The sequence below is a fragment of the Hippichthys cyanospilos genome, chromosome 3, assembly GCF_059441005.1.
Source record: "Hippichthys cyanospilos isolate Australia breed blue-spotted pipefish chromosome 3, RoL_Hcya_1.0, whole genome shotgun sequence".
NCBI classification, from domain to species: domain Eukaryota; kingdom Metazoa; phylum Chordata; class Actinopteri; order Syngnathiformes; family Syngnathidae; genus Hippichthys; species Hippichthys cyanospilos.
This window is the reverse complement of record NC_142371.1, coordinates 904,691-924,289: the sequence shown is the minus strand read 5'-3', so window position 1 is coordinate 924,289 and position 19,599 is coordinate 904,691. Positions and strand designations below refer to the sequence as shown.

Here is a 19,599-nt window from a genome sequence, read left to right as displayed (position 1 = left end):
TCACCCGTATGCCAACCAACCTGTCTTTCCAGCTCTGTTGAGATTTTTCTGATAATAAAAAAATGCCTGGTCACATTACTTATCAGCTTATCTTGCGACACTAGTTGCATGTTACATTTTCATATGATGTGCTGGAGAACAGTAGTTCATTTGTCACGCATCAAAGACCAAGCTTTCCAGCCAATGACTCCATGAGGATGTATCGTTGTGCTATTTTATCATCAAATGATCTGTTATATCATTTTGTGGTAACCAAAAGTCCTTTTTATACAAAATATAGTCATTAAAGAACTAAAAATAGGAGCTGGATTCTACTCTGTTAGAGAATGTGAAGCTTTGGTAAGACAATCAGTTACTGCTGGCCCTCAGACTTTATTCAGTATAGGCAGATAAAATTAGAAAATATCAAATATTAATACAACGAATAAAATAAATGTAAATGTGAATACTTTCATTTACTAAGACTTTACTCTTTAGTTGTTTAGTCATTAGTAATACTTTAAACTGTATGTTTGTGAAATATTATTACATTAATGGAAAAAAATATTGCTTTCCATTTTCATGCCTTTCGTATCTCACCAAGGCATCATTCTTCTTCATCAATGATTGAAGAAGGAATTCTTTTCTTGCCTTTTCTTTGATTCCACTTGACAAACACTTAGAAGTACATGTGTGTTTACTCTCAGGACAGGATGTAAAGCCTCATAGAAAGCGCAAGGGCGAGAGTCCACAATGAAATGAAAACAAGTTCAATGGTTACATTCTCTGTTTATTTGAAACTCAAGTGAATTCTGACAGAATAAGCAGACAACACCTTTCTCCGCCTATAACGCTATCCTACTACCATTACGTTATTTCTAGTTTAAAAGCCGCTACAGTATAAGGCGCTTTTCAGACCTTCGCATTTCACTTCTGAAAGTAGAAATTTAGGTTTGAATAGTTGTAATAGGTATTAAATATGCTGTTAGAAATGCACATTGACCACTTTTAGGAACGCAGACACAAACAACAAAATATGGGAACTTGCTGATGGAGCTAAGAAATGACAGGGTGGACGTTTCTGTCAAACGTTATTACGTTATAAGCATATGATACCAGTTAGCAACATGGTTCAGAAAGCAAGATGACTGTGGAGCGTTTAAGACACTCAAACAGCAAATTCATGACTTATGGCAATTGTTCAATAGGAATTACATACTTTGTGGACAACACAGTTAGTCATGCAAAAATTGGTTAGTTTCATTAAACCATGTATGACACATGGTAGTTGGCAGAGCAACTGGAAAAAAATTGTAAGAATTAAAGAACCTCTTTTTAAAAGAATTTTTAACATATTGATTTGTGAGTAAATGTGTTACCCTTCATAAAAATACCTCAGATTTTCATTCTGCTATTTTGTTATGATGTCTGATTTTGATAATGGCACCAAAGCAACTTTATTTTGATTTTGACTCGAAATATCTATCTATCCCTTCAATTTTTTTTTTTTTTTTTAACCGCTTGTCCTCACAAGGGTGGTTGCCTTGCTGGTGCATATCCCAGTCATCTTTGGATGGTAGGCAGGGTACACCCTGAAGTGGAATGTCCAATATACCTACCATGCATGTTTTGGGTCTTGTGGGAGGAAAAAAAAACACATGGCCACTCGGAGAACATGCAAACTCCCAGTGAGCCGGAAGCAAATCAGGGACCACAGAACTATGAAGCGGACGTGCTAGCCACTCCTCCACCGTGCCGACGGCTCGAAACATATTTCAGTAATATGAAAAAAAAATCCAGTTTGCAGCCCTGTGAACAAGGCCTTTTGCCTAATTTATATTTGCTCGATGCCATTGCTAGGCTCTGTAGGAATATGTCTGATATTTAGTTGACATGGAAAAGCACAAGAACAACCGAATATCAAACATATCACACAGCGTCCAGCTGATCAGAACCTTCTGCTGAATGATTTGGAGACCTAAAAAGATAAGACATTAAAGATGAACGAAGAACAGACAAGATCACATTTGTAGTAAAATATTAGGCTGCAACATGGACAAGGAGCTGGACAACTAGGATTTATCTTGTTTCAAGTAATGGATGTGAACAAGCAAATGGTTGAGTCTAAATCTCTCTATGCTCAGTAAAAAAGAAAAAAAAATCGGCATGCTAATATAACACACTTACCACGATTTCTTGCTAGAACAGAGGAAAAAACTCATAGTCGATGAACTGCTAAAATGAGTGTATGCAAGCAATTCCTGAGTGGGACAGTATTTATATACACCAGGTCTATGAGGTTTTTTTTTTAGGGGGGGGGGTGTCACTCATGTCAGCGACACGCACATTCACACACAAATGTTGCTGCATGTAATTAGACTTGTATTGATCCAGGCCTGCAGCCTTTCCTCTCCACATTAGCCTGATCAATAGACATGATGTTCATCCCACTGTGAGCGCTCTCCTCCACACACACTTGCGCAAATGCACTAACGACAGAAGCTACCCAATCAAATAACTTTCAGTCGTTGCCTGTAGGGAGGACACACAGGATGAACTTTGGAAACGTGACTAGTATACTTTTCATCAGCCAATAAGAATATCCATCCATCCACTTATTAATACAAAAATGTGTATCAATAAGCTGTAGCTAGAAATTTGTGATAAATAATTTGATTTAAGTTTGCAGTCACATAAACAAAACAAAAACAATTGTTCAGAATAAATATTTTTGAATATACATATATATATATATATATATATATATATATATATATATATATATATATATATATATATATATATATATATATATATATATATATATACGGTATATGTCTTGAAGAAATTTACTAACCAAAATACTTTTCATGTGAAATTAATATCTTTAAAAACAAAAATGTCCACTTGCTGTCGACTGAAATAATTCAATACTCAAGGCACAGGCAACGACCAATCGAAGCTCACCTGTTTTCCGGGTTTGTCTATGAGACATTTGCGAGCCAATCTGTGATTGGCTGTTACTTGAGCATTTGATGTCATTTTTAGTTGACAGCAAGTGGCAAAATGCGATTTTTAAAAGTATTAATTGTACATGAAAAATTAAGCTATCCAATTTAAGGACAAAATGTTTTATTACTGAAAATGGCTCTATGATTGTACTTGTCCCTTTAATATAACCCAACAATAGAACCACCTTTCACAAATTCGTTGAATCCTCAGAAATAATAGCATATTTTTACGAATTATTGTAAGAATACAAAATTGCTGCCATTTCACAGATCCCTCTAGTGTATTGCAAAATTATTATGAGACTCCTAGTCACTTTAACTGTAAAAAGAGCTTGAAAGGCATTGAAGGGCCTTTATTTGAAAACAGCAACAACAACAAAACAATGATATTATACAGTATATTCAAAAATATTGAACTCAGGTACATTTAATGTTTTTCTAGGAAACAATTATGTCTTTGACTGCCAATAATTCCAATACACACCAATGCATAAACAAAAATTAAAAAAAATATATATTTTCTTTGATCAGCTGGATGTGTTTACTAAATCAAACTAACATACCCAGTTGAACTCCGGTACCACTTCTGCCATCGTTTCAGTATCCGCTACTGTATTGACCTTGTGAGCCTATTGGGGCAGAAAGACAAGCCCTCTCTGATTGTGAGCCCGAGGCCACTTTTTAATACACACTCAGACACATGTGATGAGTGCACGGAGGGGCAAAGTCAAACATGGCCAAAAGGTTAAATAACAAAAAGCCATATGAAGTTACAAATAAAAATGTTGTAATGTTTTATTAGTTTTAGTTTGTCTTTGCACATTTCAAATACTCTTGGGGCCTTTATGTTTTTTTATGCAAATATTTAGTCAGTATAAATTGTTCATAGTATTATTAAAATCTCTATTTATAGATTTTTGTAGAATTTTCTCTGACTGCTTGTCTCTTTTTGTCTTTTCCTTGCACATAAGTACTGTACATAGTATTAACGCCTCACAGTGAGTTTTACTGACAGTTCATGATCATTTCCTCTTACACTGTATTTGGTGCATGCAGTGCTCCTCTTTACAAGTACTCTGTAACCATAACAAATACAACATATTACACAGAGGAATTACATGTGAAAGCAAAGCAAACACCTGCTACCAGTCAGTCAGACTACAAAAAGAGACTTTACCAGCAGGATTGTTAACTAAAATCTGTCTGTATAAGATCACACAAGGAGAGATTAAACTTTTTTTTTAAATAAGCTGAGAACATGCACTTTTACAATAAATGGAGGCAGATGTTGAGAGACCATTTTATTCTTTCCACGAAAAATAAATAACATGTTGAAATTGAACAGCATTATCCAATGTGGCAACTTCAGCAGGAGTGCAAAATGTGTAGAAATTGATGCAAAAGTTGTAGCTTCAGACATTCCTTTTGTGTCAGGCCTATACACTGGTTCTTCACTGTTTGGAAGCCTCAGGGCACCATAGGTTCAAAGTCCTCAACCCTTTGCTTTTCGTTTAGGGGCCTTTGCCTTTGGCTCCTCTGGCTTTGGGGGCTCTGCTTTTGACTTTTGAGGTTGAGTGGCCTCTACCTTCGGCTGCTTTGTGTTTGGTGCCTCAACTTTTGGTTCTTCTGGTTTACTGCTACACAATTGCCTACAAGAGGAAGAAAAAAGGTACTCCTGTAAATTTAAAATGTTTCGAGTGAATTCAAACAATGGTTTCCAAAGAAATCATACACATTTAAAGATAATTGCGGAAAATGTTTGCTAAGAATTATGTGGTGCTCAATTGTGGTATTATAATGTTAAACTGTTATTCACCATTATAGTTTTCTTGATTTATGAAACAGAGTCCAGTGACTAGTGATGGGACTCTTGGCCTTCAAAGGGGAACCTTTCATTCACAAGCCTTTCTATAAAAGATCAGTTCAAAAAGACTGTTTCTGTTATGTTCTTTAAAACGGCTATGATTTACTCATAAAATAAACACTGGCATTAGTGATACACGCTTTCCAGAGGTGAAGGGGTAGATAGGGGTGGCACGAGTGAACGGCTCTTTACAAAGGCTCGAGTCCCAGGCTTCACAGTGAGGAGACGTTCAAAAGACTCGATTTGTTCGAGAATGTCACATGACTGTGAGTGATGCACTTCTGCCTTGGCATGAGTTTGTTTCCACCATTACAAGAACTTATGCGGCTTTGCAATTTCCATTTATTGAATTCTAATGACTTGGCTAATTTCTACCACTACAGCAATGTAGTTCAGCTAGCTGGCTAGCTATGCTTGAGCTTCATAGATTTGTGTTTCCTGGATGCCACAATTTACAGAACATCTCTGATCAGTATTTTGTGTTATTCAGGGCATAGGAATATGTTGGATGCAAACTATTGTGGGTACATAGCTAGCCATAGCTAGCCACGTGTTAAAATATCAGTCACGCAGTGTGAGCCACATTCCAGGTGACGTGTGCCACTGTGTTTGAAGAAACAGTTTTCCTTGAAGTGTCGCTGGTATATATGGACCAACACAGCCACAACACCAAGCAAGGAAGTGATGCTTGTGAGAGATGCCGTGGTTAGCTTACAAGCTAGCAGGTGGCTAGCGCTGCGGAAAGCCTCGTGATGACCCAATAGGATAATATCCAACTTCCAGAGATTTGAAACTAATATATTTTTGCGGTTCCAACATGTAGGGATGTTGTGGGCATTAGATTTGAAAGGTAATGGATTTTTTTTTGAAAGTGGACAGTTGAGAGGGGCGTAGTTTCATTACTTTTGTGATGTTTAACGCCTCACTGTACATATTTTTAAACCACTCAAATTTTGCAGGGTTGTAAACAATGCTTCGCTGTGGTGTCAAATTTATAAGACATTTATTTTCAGTTCACAGGGACGTTAAATTTTCATTTGACAAGGGAACGCCAAGGCCTCTTTAGCACATCATATGATCATTTTTGTGGATAAACCAGACAATTGGGGCTGCTAAATCAGTGCAGACAGAGGGATTCAGATACCTGTGCAAACAACACACACATTATATCCATTGACTAAGTACCAGTCCATTCGAAGGTCATTAGCTATAACCGAAACATGAGATAGCGTTATTATCATTCTTGGGATGCAGAATACGTGAAGGAAATCAAAACAATAAATACCTTGCGGAATCCACTTCTTTCTTCAAAAAGGCGCACACAGGACTTGGCGCATGTAGTTCATTTTTCAGTGATTCGTGTTTGGCAATCCATGAGTCCTTCTCCTTACTTGCTTCACCTGCAAGTCACATGAGGAACTTAAAGCCGTGTGTTCCTGAATACAGCAAAAACTTTCTGTATTCAGAGATGTTATCAGATCTACAACAGGACTTGCATAGCGCTTGTCTGAAAATGTATACTGAAATGCCAGGGTAGGGGCGTGAACACCTGACATCTTTACAGAAAGCATTTTTATTGCCCAGAGGCACGATTGTAGAGATGTGAAAGCACGGGTTTGCGGCAATATACAATCCTGATGGCTTTTCATGTAAGTGAAAAAAGTGTGTTGTGGGCATTATTCAACTTGCACACTATGGCATCCAATCAACATGGCATACCAGTTTTTCCCAGCACATTCATAATAAAAGCAGGACCAAATCTAAGTAAAGAAAACCTTTAGAATTGTTTTTTATATGGGCTTCTTAGCTACAATTTGAATGAGCACGTTGTCTATTGCAACAGTTCTTGAATGGGGGTGCGAGTACAAACTAGGGGTACATGAAGGATGTTCAGGGGCTATGTGAGGGGTTTACAGGGTTTTTGCAAATCCTGTCAAATTAAGGGAAAATTAAATGAAACATGAACTAAACCTCTGCTACATTGTATGACTTTGCAAAATATTATGTTTATTTTTTATTGTCATTAATGATGAACATTTTCGCCAGGCGAGCCAGAAATAAAACAGATGATCTTGCTTAGGCTATGTTCTGGAGTTGCTGAATAAAATACACCCAGAGATATAAGCATAAATAAATAACACAGTGATGGTGCAATACTTTTTTTTTTCTTGTGCTATGTGGGTGGTGCTTGACTGAAAAAAAAATATTTCACAGGGTGTGCATTAGTGAAAAGAATTTGAGCCACTGGTCCACTGTTTTTCCAGTATACAAAATGGCCATCACCCGAGGCTGAAAATCTATAAATTGGCTGTTAGACAATCCATCATAAAAATATTTACCTTGCAGATTACGGAGTTGCTCTTCTTGACCGGCCACATCATTCTTCAGGGCTTTCTGCAGCAAAGGAAAGGAGAAGTCCACACTATATTTCACACGATCATAATCCGTTACAGGCAAAGACACCCTTGCACAATCCACAATTTAACAAATATTGTACTGTGATAACAAATAACAAAATACGCATTGTCAAAATGCCAATATCGTTCACGCCATGATCACGCCTCAACATTGTACAGCTGGGAAGGTTTTACTTTTAGTTAAACACACCCCAAGCTGGTGCAATATGTGCAATACGTTTGTGAGGTAATAAATCTGTTTGGTCAGACACAAAGATATTGTTTCGTTTGTATGTACAGTATGGGTTTAGCTGTTGAATATTTTTAGAATTCAGTATTATATCGGTTAGTCTGTTAAGTGAGAAATTGGATTAAAACATTATTTGGTTAGGTTAACACAAAATTATGTGGGTTTTGTATGAAAATATTACAACCCATACATGGACATCGTTCGCACATTCTACTGCAGTCTATGTCTATTAGACTTTGAATATACAGAATGTATGGTATGTTTTATAAGGCGGGGCGTGACCTGGTGAGTGACGTGGGCATCAGCGAATACAAGTGGAGAGTTGCCAAGCCAGTCTGTGTGTTGTTATCAATTTCCCCTTTTTCCCCGTTTCATTCATACACTGAGATAATTATTCAATTACAACAAATAATGTACCTTTGTTCGTCCGTCATTTGACTAATGATAACCTTATGGCAAAAATTACAATCAATAAATCAATAAATCCTTGTTGAATTTCCTGGTTTATATGGTTTTGTGTAAGCACTGCAGTGACCAAACATGATACTTGCCAGAAATTCCTGGAGCTCATTTTAATGTTGCTGTTGGCCTTTTAAAAGCAACCCCCCTGACCAATTTTCTTTATCAATTTTAAAGAGACGCCCAGTTCTTAGTGATGTCACTGGAGTGTCATATTTTCTCTGCCATATTTAGTGTTCGTCTTTTAACCTCCATAAAGGTTGAGGAACACTTTCCTACACCCGAGGGCAAGAGGCTGTTTTGAACTGTATATGAGAGCGCTTATCTTGTAAATTAATAATTATAATAATAGCGCGCAATTGTTCCTTACCACATCTTCTTGGCAAGCTTCCATTTCTTTCTTCTTTTTCTGAGCATTCTGCTCGCACGACTCCACAACGGTCTGCAGAGATTTTATCTCCTTTTCGGCGCTCTCGATTTGGTTCTCCATGGAGATTTTTTTCGTTTGGTATTCTCCTACCACGTCGTTGGTAGCCCGCAGTTTCATGCGCTCGAACTTGTTCCGTTTGTCCACTTTGTCGTGCTCTTGTTTGCGACTTTTAATGACCACCACCAGGACCACGGTAAACGCAATGGTCAGAGGCAGCAACAGTTGAAACTTCATTCTAATTTTTTACTCCCTGGGATCTCTCGTTTGGTCGCCAAAAAACGTTCTAAATAGAGGACATAGCACCGCTGTTAGCCACTGGGTTCCTCTATCGTTTGTTAAATTGAGCAAACTTGTGAGGAATATTTCACCCCAAATAAAACGCAACGGCGGAGCACCTGGATGAGACGTACATCAGCGAGCTGTTCAGGTCTGCCGTAAACACGCCCATATCTGCCGTAAAACACGCCCTTTACCTGACTTCAACAATAAAAATGTACATGTAATTTATTTATACATTTAAATATATAAACGTTTTTTTATTTGTGAAATGTACAAAAAAATGTACAAAAAAATGAACATGGAAATCCAGTAAAATTTCCCCTCTGAAGTATAATATTGTAATCATATGTTTTTCTTGTAAAATGTAATTAAAGAACAGACAAAGTCAAAAATGTCTTTACAATTTGGACTACAGTATGTGGGGTGGCATGGTTCAGTGGTATGGGCATCTCACAACCCAGAGGTAGTGGGTTCAATCCCAAACCATTGTAATCATGTCAAAGCAAGATTGAGCAAGACGTGAAACCTCATTCACCTTTAATGCTGCATTATCAGTAGGGAAATGTGTAGTCAGTGCAAAATGCTTTGAGGGCCTTATAAGAAAAATGCTATGAGGAAAAGACTATGCCACCTGTGTGCCCTCCACTAGAATATTACTCTAATTACTATTGTTTTTGTGGAATCTAAATTAAAAGATAAAATCCCCCTATTTTCATTCATCTCAGGCAGCAGACATTTTGCCATTTGCTGTTCACTCAAATTGACATTGAAGCACCAAAGGGCTCAGGTAACGTCCAATCACAGCAAACCTGTTTTTTGGGTTTGGTCATTTGACCTTCATAAGCTGAATATTTAAACAAGTGGGGCCACATAGAACACATTATTGTAAAGAAACGTTTTGGTTTGAGTTGCACTTTATATCTTGATAATCCTGTAAATGTGTACCTGTTTGTAGTTACCTTTCTGCAAGCCATTTAAGATTTATTTAAGAGTTTAAACATTGGGTCACGGGAGAAACTTTTCCATAACGCCCTCATAATCCTAACACCATTAGTGGAGAGTCATGCAGCATGTTTAGAGCAGTGATTTATCATTGACATGTAGTAAAAAGTAACAGGGAATACTTGGTTCATGACAGTGTATATTTTTTAAATTGTTTTAGTTCTTGTAACTTTTTTTCACTCCATGTACAGCACCTTGTCTGCTACAGAGCTTGTTTCAAAATTCTCTACTGTATTAATAGAGTGAGTTATTTGTGGTTTTGGTATGGCAATTCTGTCCATAACAATACATGTGTCATTGTTATCATTTGCAAATATTATTGTGACAAACAATGTGTCAATATGTTGAATAAACAATATGGAACGACAACTAAGGTGTGTTATTATAATGAAACAAAAATACAGACAAAACAATTGTCAATACCACACACACCCTTTCTGTCTTTTTACATTCAAGAACAGTGACACATATGAAAAAAACTCCTGAATATAAATATTTATATTGCTAGGTACATATCAACAAGTTAAAATATGCTAGAATTTTTTGTTTTACTTAGTAGTTTCATTCATTGATGTGAACTGAAACCCATACATCACAGGTGTCCCAAAAATCAGTATAGACTTCCTTTTTTAAAACGTACTTTTTTCATTTCATTTCAGGTATTATTCAGCCAGTGAAGCCATTAAGTTTTGACAGTGTAGGCTTTCCAGTTTTTCGAAGCATATTTACTCATGCCTCCCTCCTGACAATGGTGACATTCGTGTAGTGTTTACATTTTGCTGTTGACACCAGTTTGAGAAGTTTGAAAGTGTAGAAAAAAAGTGTATACTATATAATCAAGTTATTAGAAATTTTTGTCAATTGACAAGTGATTCATTTAGGGTTAAAATATACAGTATACTTTAGCATTCATAAAATGTATTGCATGTTAACTATAATCTTTTTGTTGTTGTTTTAGTGCAAGGATAAGTAATCTTACACAGTTGGAAATTCTCAAAATCAGATGGTAAGTATCAAGCAAAAGTAAAACAATCAGGACGTGAGTGACGTCACAATGAGGAAATGGATACTGTGACACGCCCATTAACAGTTAGGTGAATTCGGCTGGCATGAGCGAACTAACTGATTGAGAATAAAATGAAGTTAGCGACTATTTTAACTTTCGTCAGCGTGGCTGTAATGGTCGGGATGATCCTCCAAACTGTACGCCAGGAGTTGCAACTGCGCCATCTAAAAACCCGCACGGTGGAGCACCTTGCTGAGTCCAAGAAGGGAGAGAAAATCATCACCTCAATCAAAATCCAAATCAAGGAGCTGAGCACGAACCTGGAAACCGTCATGGGCAGGGTGGACGAGCTGAAAAAGCGTAAAGCAGCAGCTGAAAAGACAGAGCAGCAGCATCAAAAAAGTTTGCTGGCGTGCGGTAAAACAAAGGCAAGGACACTGCGCACATTAGAATGAACTGATTATTCTCTGCTTATCAAGCTTTCATTTCATTAGGTACACCTGAACAGCTTAATGCAAGTGCAAATACAAGTTAGCTGTTTGATAAATGCTTTTTACTTTTGCTTGACAAGAGAGGTATTCATTTAGTAATGTGTTTATGAGTGTTGTTAATGTTACCGTGTGAATTTACTGCACTATACTGCGAATGTGTCTTTTTTTGTCATGAGAACTTTAAACGTCTTGCAAATCTATTTCTTTTCAACTGTTTGTTTTTTTTTGTAGGGAGATGCAGAGAGACAGAAGAAAGCTGCCATAGAAGCTGTTAATAAATTCAATGGTATGTAGTGTTTTCCATTCTATTCCAAATGCTAAAACACAGATTGACCACACATCAATACAGTTCATATAGTCTGGTGAAATGAGCTGTAATATGAAGTAGATATAAATTCTGTAGTTTTTGTTCAAAAGATTGCATTAAAGGGACAGTGTGTAGGATTTAAATTAAATGATTGTACAGTTCAAAAACATGCTAATGAATGTGTTCTTAATGACCAACAGTATGTTTTAAATATAATCATAGGTCTAGTTATCATGAAATTATATTACGTGAGAGGTGGCACTTCTTCAGAGGCAGTCATGTTTGTTATATACGCCAATGGTAAATGCAGCGCCTGCAGCACCTCCTGCTGTCCCGAATGAAAAACGGTCTAAATCTTATGCACTTTCCCTTTAAATTAATTCCTATTCTTTCTTTTTTCAGCTGCTCATTCAGAGGAAAAAAAAAAAGCTGAGGAGGAAATGCAGATTACTAGACAACATATTTTGAATAGAGACAAAGCTGTTTGCATATTTGCTGATCCCAGCTTTGCAGAAATGCGGTAAGATCTGAAGTCATCTAGTCTGAGCAGAGACAATATCTTAGGAGCCACAACTTGTTTCTTCCAAATACTCACTTTTTTTGCTTTGTGTTGTTCTTGTTTTGTAGGCGATTGTGTGGTATTGATGCTCCGCAGTAAAGACAACGCAAAAACAACCGTTGCTCACAGTGAGCTCGCATAGAAGTCACACCTGACTGCATTTTGTACAGTTGTGTGGTTATACTTGTTACACTTTTGTATTCAAATTAAATTGAGAAAGAGAGAGAGAGAAACAAGCCTAAAAAATACAGTTTATTTTGCTGTCTAATAATTTGAAAGTAACCTCCGTGGACTAACCAGACTGCAATTTGTACTGTTATTCTCAATTCATTAGTGATTATGATAGTTTGTGCCATGCCACACAAATAAATGTTCACCAGTACACTACTGTACTGTACACTACTGTAAACTATAACCACTATGGTAATTTTTTCTTGGTTAGTATTAGGTCTGGTATATTATTTTTAAATATATATAATGTAACATCTAAATCTAAAAATGGACAAAAAGGTCGCATGTTTAAGGGGTCAGGCAAATATTAGTGATTAAATTGGAATTTTTAATAGGAAATAAGAGTTATTCATACAGGTTGGGGTTTTATTTGGTCAAGTAAAATGGCTTTATATGAATATAATACATCAGATATCTCATATCAAATCGTACATAGTACACATTTAAATATAATTGTTTACATTGACAATTATTTTATTTCAAATTATGTGTTTAGGTTATTTCCATGTATTCATATTTGTTTTAGGTTGGCATGCAAACGGGTCTATTCCAGAAAGTAGTGCCGATTTACAAACCAATCACAGCTCCAGAATGAGTCCGATAGCTTGCGTGATGTCATGTCTGAGGAAGTAGAAATGTCCTCTAAATTGTTTAACCAATTTTATTAAAACTACGGTGGCTCTGAAGTACAAATGAACAATTAACACAAACAAAAACTATGCAAAGGGAAAAAAGGTACACAACAAAAAAAGAATGCATAAAAAAGTACAAAAGAAAAGAGAATTGCAAGAAAAAACAATAAAGTAGGAATGAAAAGAGGTGTGCCAGAAAAAAGATGATAACAAAAAAGAGCACGCAAGAAAAAAGGATGAAAAGAAAAAGGAACCAAGAAAAATGAAGCAAACAAAAAAAGAGCATGTAAAAAAAAACACAAAAACAATTAAAAAAAAAGTGTGAAACAAAAAAGAAGCATGAAAGAAAAAGGAAGCACAACAAGAAAAATGAGCACACTAACTTTTCCTACCAGAAGTGGTTGTGTGGGGGAGAGCAGTATGAACTCACTCCTGACTGGACGACAGGGGGCCACTTCATTGGACGTAAGCAGCATTCATCTTTGATCAGGATGGATGAATAAAAATAAGCGCTACCAGTGATACAAATGTTATTGCTGTTCTCAGAATTGAAGGGGTTTACGTTCTTGTCATCAGATGAAGACAAACAAAAGACACAACCTTGTTCTCATTTTTAAGGATTGACAACAGATGTACTGTGAATGTTTTCGATTGTTTAATGTTAATTACTGAAACAAAAGATATGGATGTTTTTTTTGAAACTATTTTGGCAAAACACTGCTGTTGGCATGAATCGTTTCGTAACAACCACAAACTTAATGTCTTTTTTTATTTGCGATTGTCAACAATGGCCTGGCAACTTAGCACTGCTTATACTATTTATAATGTATCATACCTACCTTTATCATGCCAATCACTCAATATATAATAATATAACAATAATTTCACAACCACTTTGTATATGCATAGTGTTAACACTCAAATTTAGGTTGATTGAACTTAAAATTTATTTAGTATTTGTAAAAATAATGATTTTAAGCCATCTTAGCTTTCAAACACAAACTAGTATATTTTTATGGAGGCATATTACAATCATTGACAGTGTATTTTGCGTATTACACAGCAAGCCTGCGACCCTTGTGAGGGATAAGCGGCTCTAGAAAATGGATGGATGGATGGATGGATGGATACTAGTTAAATTGTGTGCACATTTTCATGAGTACATTTTTTAATAAGTCAGTTATTTTGTTTTTGTCGACAAGACCAAAATTGTTTTCCCTCGTTTTAATTGTTATTGTTTTGAAGCAGGTTGCCTCCACTAATATTATCTCATATGAGGGCGACAGAGACAGAAATCAAGACGTACAAAAACAAACAGTAGCATTAATGATAGATACAAATACATACATTTATTCTAAACAAAAGGATTAAAAACACAAAGATGCACTAGTGATATTCGCCATGTGAAAAGTCTAGTATCGGTATTTTTTCATTAATTTAACTTATTTTTCTTTAATTAACACCGTTGACCACATAGCATCGGCTGTCATTTGTCAAGTTATTTTACTTTTTAATTTTTTTTTAGAATCGACATTTGCTTTTCCATTGTCAACTAGTTGTGTGAACGGATATGCAAAAGAAACAAGGCCAAGTAAAACTACTTATTCTTGCAAAACGTGTTTTGTTTAATTTGGTTACCATGCGTACGGGTGACGAATGGAAGCCCTCTCATCCAATTACAGTGCAAGTATAAATCACGTGGGCTATGTGACGTCAGACTTCAGTTCCCTCATGGCGGAAGTTGACAAGGGTGAACCAGTTTTATGAATGTCATTCAAATTACATCAGGCTGTTACAGTGTTTCACTATAACCGTACATCAACGTGTCTAAATATGTTTGCGGTAAATTGTTTGGCAATTCTTAGCTAAATCTAAGTCTTTTAATTAGCTACGATTTGACGCCGAAGTTCTCTTAGTTCAGACATTTTTGAATAGCAGTTATCCCTTGCCATGTTGAAGATGGCGAGGAGCTTGTTACGACTTTTGACGGGCTGTCAGCGCCTTGCTTCACCTCCATCCTTGACAACTAATCTCTGCCGTTCATCTACCTGCTTGCCATTCAAAAGCAGCTTTGTGCGGACAATGGTGGTATGTACAATGTGCGAGAATAGACGAGGTGAATGGGGCTCTCTAAAACCGTTATAAATTCGGTGCATTGATAAGTATATTTATTTAATGCATGGAATGATTGAATTTACTGACAAAGAAAATAATTGCATACTGATTTTCTTTGTCGTTCTGCTCCAGGCACTCCCATTTTCTTTTCCCCTGAAGCCTCGGGACTTCAGCCTGCCCAATTCATCGTGGAGTGCAGAAATGATGCGCATGTATGACTTCTACAACAGCCAGTGTGAGGTGGAAAATGAGTCAGGAGAGAAACAAAGGGGTCCCTGGAGGAGAGTGGCCAGCTACAATCGCACCCTCAAGTATGCCAAAGGTGAAAGGATGTCAAATATGTACACATACAAGTCGCAAAAAAAAAAATCGACAATCCAGAATTTGCATGAAGCTGCTGACATTACATCACATCACTTCTTTTCTCATCTCAGGTGGAGCCTATCTCAGTAAATTCATCCAGTCCAAAAATCGTCTTTTTACCCGCAGCATCAAAACCACAGGAGCTGCATTTGAGTATGTCATTTTTATTAACAAAGAAGAGCAGAGGTGTGTCTGCATTTTCCAGGCGGGACACCTGCTGGAGGGCCCGCCAGGGTGAGTCAGATATAACCAAGCACATGTGCAGAAATGTTGAGATCTGATGAACTTTTTGGTGATAATGCCTTAAATGTACAGTTTGTTCGCTTTTTTTATCTACATTAAATGTGGAATTTTGTTTGTTGTAATATCACAGTGGCACATTTGTCATAATCGTGCATTTTGTTTTTTTTAGTCATGTCAAATTTCATTTTCTTTTAATTAGAACTGTTCAGTAGCACTTTTTTTCCAGACCAATGTGAGTGTAATTACTAAACTCGAGTAGTCACCATTGCCGATATCAAACACAGACACCACTAGTACTTTGGATGCATAAAATTTCCCCCTAAAATGAAAGACATACAATCTTAAAAAAAGATCTATCTATTACAATATAGCCTTTTCCTTAAAATGTAGTAAATCAATTGGCAATTTTCTATTTGTCTAATTTGTAATTTATATTTTGTGATTGTAAAACCGCTCCACGACCATCGCTGATACCATAGTATGTACCTAGAAATAAGATCAGTCTTATTTAAGTATCAGTCAAATACTGATACTTGATATGGGTACTCGCCCATTACCACTTCTAATATTACCATTTTATTCTTGGTAACATAATTTTTGTTCTTGAATATTGTTCTTTTTTATTCTTGTATTAGTACTTTTTTCATATATTTCTAAATACATTTTTTAAGTCTCAAAATTGTCTTTGTTTACAAGGTGTGTGGGGATTTTTGCTTGGAAAATTCAAAAGTGTCTTTTTATGTAATATTTTCACAAATGGTTTTCTGGTTATATATTGCAACTATATTACACACCAACTATATATTTTAACCTTGCAAAAATCTTTTTTTTTTCTTTTCATAGTACAACAATTTCCTTGTAAAATTTTGTCTGTACATCCTGAAAATGGCAACGTTTTTGCAAACTTAAAGTTTTGTTAGCGTGAAAAACAAAACGTGTACATTATGACTCATTGAAAAGCTGTCGCATGTATTTCCAGACATGTCCACGGGGGGGCAATCGCCACTATGATTGACACTGTCACAGGTGCTCATGCAGCTTTCTTATCTGGACCAGTAATGACTGCAAATCTCACCATCAATTACCGCAGGTAACATTCTCATGTCATTTATTTCTATGGTGTAGTCAAGTGGAATTGTTGCCCTGTTGTGATAAGCTCTTTTTCATTTAGGGCAAATTAAGCCTGCAGCTTTTGAATATTTAATTAATCAACAATTGCAATTTGGCTCGATAAAAAGTGTTTTTGCTGACATGCACGCTAATAGTGAGTATGCCAGGCAAGAAAAATGTGTCAAGCATTTTTTTTTAACCTATGAATTACTCAAGGACTCGTTTTAGCCCTAGTTCAAATTCCACTGATTTATAAACTGATGATGGATGTTTTGTTCAAAGCCCCATCCAACTGGAAAGCACAGTGTTGATGGAATCCTCCCTTGATAACAAGGAAGGCAGAAAAACATTCATTTCTTGTAAAGTGACCAGCGCCGATGGCTCCAAGCTGCACACTGAGGCAACAGGTAACATCATTTCCAGCAATTTACGTTTATCTGGCATGATCTGTTTTCTTACTGTTGTTCCGTTTTGTTTTTTTAGCACTCTTCCTGTCTATCAATGTCAGCCATTTGTTGGGAGTGTGACACGAAAGCATCTGTGTTTCAAAAAATGAAAGCCTTATATGTGTGCCTTGTGGTACAGTATTATATATCTAAAATTTATTTAAGTATTTATTATTTGCATTGAGTGGTGACCAGTCCAGGGTTTACCCCAAATTTTACGCAAAGTAGCCGAGATAGGCTACAACTCACTCGTGACCTTAGCAAGGATGAGCGCTAACGAAAATGGATGGATGAGTGATTGTTAATATAAATTAGGTAGGACTGTACATGTACAGTGTCTTATCATTTAACTACCTCATGTTTTACTAACATCAGCTCATATCATTATTTTTTTGAATGTTTGTTTTAATAACTTGAAATTGTACCTGACAGTTGGACTCTTTGTTCCACAATGAGGACTTGCTTTTGGCTGTTTTATGGAATACTGTATAGTATTTTATTTTTATTTTTTTGCAAATATGTGACATATTTTGATTTTTTTTAATATGTGCCAATGAACTTGGACTTTCAGAAAGAAGACTATTTGGGGAAAGAGTGTATTCTCAAAATGTCGGGGAGGAAAAAAAACACCAAGACAAACCGAATGCTACAATTAGGGGTTTCCATTCTTAGTTTTTTTCTGACCCCATTTATATTGCACAATTCACTGAGATGTTTTGCAGTGTTTATCAGTTACAATGCTGACACGGCAAACACACTTGCAGTTGTGTGGTTTGTCAGTGTGAGGGGCCCTCACTTCTTAAACCTCAGTTAAATGCAGTTGGAAAAGCTACCTTGCTATCTACAATACAATCGTATTAGTGGTTGGTTGTGAGTGTGTGTGTGTGTGCATGTGGGTGAAGACCCGTGGTCAAGTGTGTTAAAGTTTTTCAGTTAAAAACTCTTTATCACAGTCAGCCAGAACAGAAACAATATTATTGGTCACCAGGTTTGGTTTTTACAGTGTGCTATGGGTTTGAAGTTTTCTTAAAATGATGGGATGTGATAAAAATTATGTTAAAAACTGTGCTTGTATAAAGAACAAAGCTCAGTTTTATTGCCATAATGATATTAATTAAAAATGTTGACACACTAATGTGGGTGTCATTTTAATGATGTTTAACTGCACTTCATCTTACATTTTTCCAATATTTTGGTTGAGCAGCATTGCTGTTGTAGATTAGACATTGGTAAAGTATATGTTGTGTCAATTTAGTCCATTATAGTTTCCCAGAACCGGAACACCTCATGCACTTTTTTGAATGATCTAACACAGAGGTGTCAAACTCATTTTTATCGTGGGCCACATTGTAGTTATAGTTTCTGTCAGAGGGCCGGAATAAATCCAAAAATAGTCTAAAAAGCATCCTTAACAGTCATTGCTTAAATTTTAACATACCCCAAATTTCTCTGAAATCCTGAAAATTGGGCTTAAAAATAGAAAAAAAGTGTCTAATAAATGCCGTATTCGCTTGTTTACTTCCCAACCTAGTTTTGAAATCAGAGACTGATAAAAACTGTTCAAAAGATAGATCTGGAACAGATTTTCTTTTTTTTTCTTTTAAGACAACCTGCAAGTTTAGCTAGAAACTTGAAATAGAATCAGCATTTGTCGGGCCACATAAAATGATATGGCGGGCCGGTTCTGGCCCCCGGGCCTTGAGTTTGACACCCGTGATCTAACACATCTGTCCATTTTGAAAACACATTTTGGCCATAAAGTTCAACACTTTATTCAAATAAGAATTTTCGCGTATTGTTACGTTCATTGTTAAACTCGAGGAAGCCTGCAAGGAAGGACTGAGTCAATTATTATAGCACTAACATGAGTTGTGTCTGACAAAGTACTTGCTGTTTTTTTTTTAGTTTTTCTATCAATAAAAGAAGCAATTACAGAAGCATTACAGTATTCTAGAGAGGCGGCTATGAGTTTGATTCTATTTTTTTTCTATGCTTCACTGAATCATCTTGCAGTGTCCGGATTCAGCCCGCGGGCCACAAGTTTGATACCCCTGTCCTTAAAATAGATTTATTCATCCTTTGCCTACAATTGTACATCAGGTTGTAAATGTTTCTCAAATCAACTTTCGCTATTAATGGAAATGGTGTTTAATAGTGTTAGAAAAGAAACAACGTTTTTTAAAGAAAATAGAACTCTACACAATTGTACTGTAAAATGATTATTGCACTTTTTTGGTATTTGTTTACATGTTTTGCTCCACTGTTTGCATTCAAATGACAGTTGAAAGGGTTTATTAAGCAGCAATACATATGCCATTAGTTAGCCTTTCAAATACATTTTGCATTTTATGTTTGGAGGGTTTGGTTCACTGCCACCAGAGTTCTTATCCACTTTTTTTTTCGCATTAAAACAAAATCAGCTGAGA

At 36.2% G+C, this 19,599-nt stretch overlaps 3 protein-coding genes and 1 long non-coding RNA gene across 4 annotated transcripts; 2 read left to right on the top strand and 2 right to left on the bottom strand.

Annotated features, from left to right (window-relative positions):
* Positions 1-748: 748 nt before the first annotated feature.
* LOC148425314 (uncharacterized) lies at positions 749-2,213 on the bottom strand. The gene is made up of 2 exons (XR_015865133.1): positions 2,167-2,213; positions 749-1,957 (listed from the first exon to the last, which is right to left on the bottom strand). It is a non-coding gene; the product is annotated as an uncharacterized LOC148425314 (long non-coding RNA).
* A 2,065-nt stretch (positions 2,214-4,278) lies between these two features.
* On the bottom strand, positions 4,279-8,818 carry LOC148425313 (uncharacterized). The gene is made up of 4 exons (XM_088410866.1): positions 8,330-8,818; positions 7,194-7,248; positions 6,140-6,254; positions 4,279-4,639 (listed from the first exon to the last, which is right to left on the bottom strand). The coding sequence occupies exons 1-4, from the start codon at positions 8,621-8,623 to the stop codon at positions 4,483-4,485; spliced, it is 621 nt and encodes a 206-aa protein (XP_088266992.1). The 5' UTR covers positions 8,624-8,818; the 3' UTR covers positions 4,279-4,482.
* Positions 8,819-10,736: 1,918 nt separating this feature from the next.
* Positions 10,737-12,250, top strand: LOC148425312 (uncharacterized). Its single transcript, XM_088411876.1, has 4 exons — positions 10,737-11,104; positions 11,399-11,453; positions 11,877-11,994; positions 12,102-12,250. Exons 1-4 carry the CDS (start codon positions 10,808-10,810, stop codon positions 12,130-12,132), a joined length of 501 nt encoding a protein of 166 aa, XP_088268002.1. The 5' UTR covers positions 10,737-10,807; the 3' UTR covers positions 12,133-12,250.
* Positions 12,251-14,845: 2,595 nt separating this feature from the next.
* Positions 14,846-19,488, top strand: LOC148425311 (acyl-coenzyme A thioesterase THEM4-like). Its single transcript, XM_088411875.1, has 6 exons — positions 14,846-14,984; positions 15,144-15,333; positions 15,446-15,608; positions 16,597-16,707; positions 17,010-17,134; positions 17,211-19,488. Exons 1-6 carry the CDS (start codon positions 14,847-14,849, stop codon positions 17,252-17,254), a joined length of 771 nt encoding a protein of 256 aa, XP_088268001.1. The 5' UTR covers position 14,846; the 3' UTR covers positions 17,255-19,488.
* Positions 19,489-19,599: the final 111 nt, after the last annotated feature.

Coding starts and splice junctions, on each gene's coding strand:
- LOC148425313 (XM_088410866.1), bottom strand. CDS start 8,623: ATGAAGTTTCAACTGTTGCTGCCTCTGACCATTGCGTTTACCGTGGTC. Junction 6,255..7,193: donor GCAACTCCGTAATCTGCAAG/GTAAATATTTTT, acceptor TGTGACTTGCAG/GTGAAGCAAGTAAGGAGAAG. Junction 4,640..6,139: donor AAAGAAGTGGATTCCGCAAG/GTATTTATTGTT, acceptor TTCCTCTTGTAG/GCAATTGTGTAGCAGTAAAC.
- LOC148425312 (XM_088411876.1), top strand. CDS start 10,808: ATGAAGTTAGCGACTATTTTAACTTTCGTCAGCGTGGCTGTAATGGTC. Junction 11,454..11,876: donor AGCTGTTAATAAATTCAATG/GTATGTAGTGTT, acceptor TTCTTTTTTCAG/CTGCTCATTCAGAGGAAAAA. Junction 11,995..12,101: donor CCCAGCTTTGCAGAAATGCG/GTAAGATCTGAA, acceptor CTTGTTTTGTAG/GCGATTGTGTGGTATTGATG.
- LOC148425311 (XM_088411875.1), top strand. CDS start 14,847: ATGTTGAAGATGGCGAGGAGCTTGTTACGACTTTTGACGGGCTGTCAG. Junction 15,609..16,596: donor CTGCTGGAGGGCCCGCCAGG/GTGAGTCAGATA, acceptor ATGTATTTCCAG/ACATGTCCACGGGGGGGCAA. Junction 17,135..17,210: donor GCTGCACACTGAGGCAACAG/GTAACATCATTT, acceptor TTGTTTTTTTAG/CACTCTTCCTGTCTATCAAT.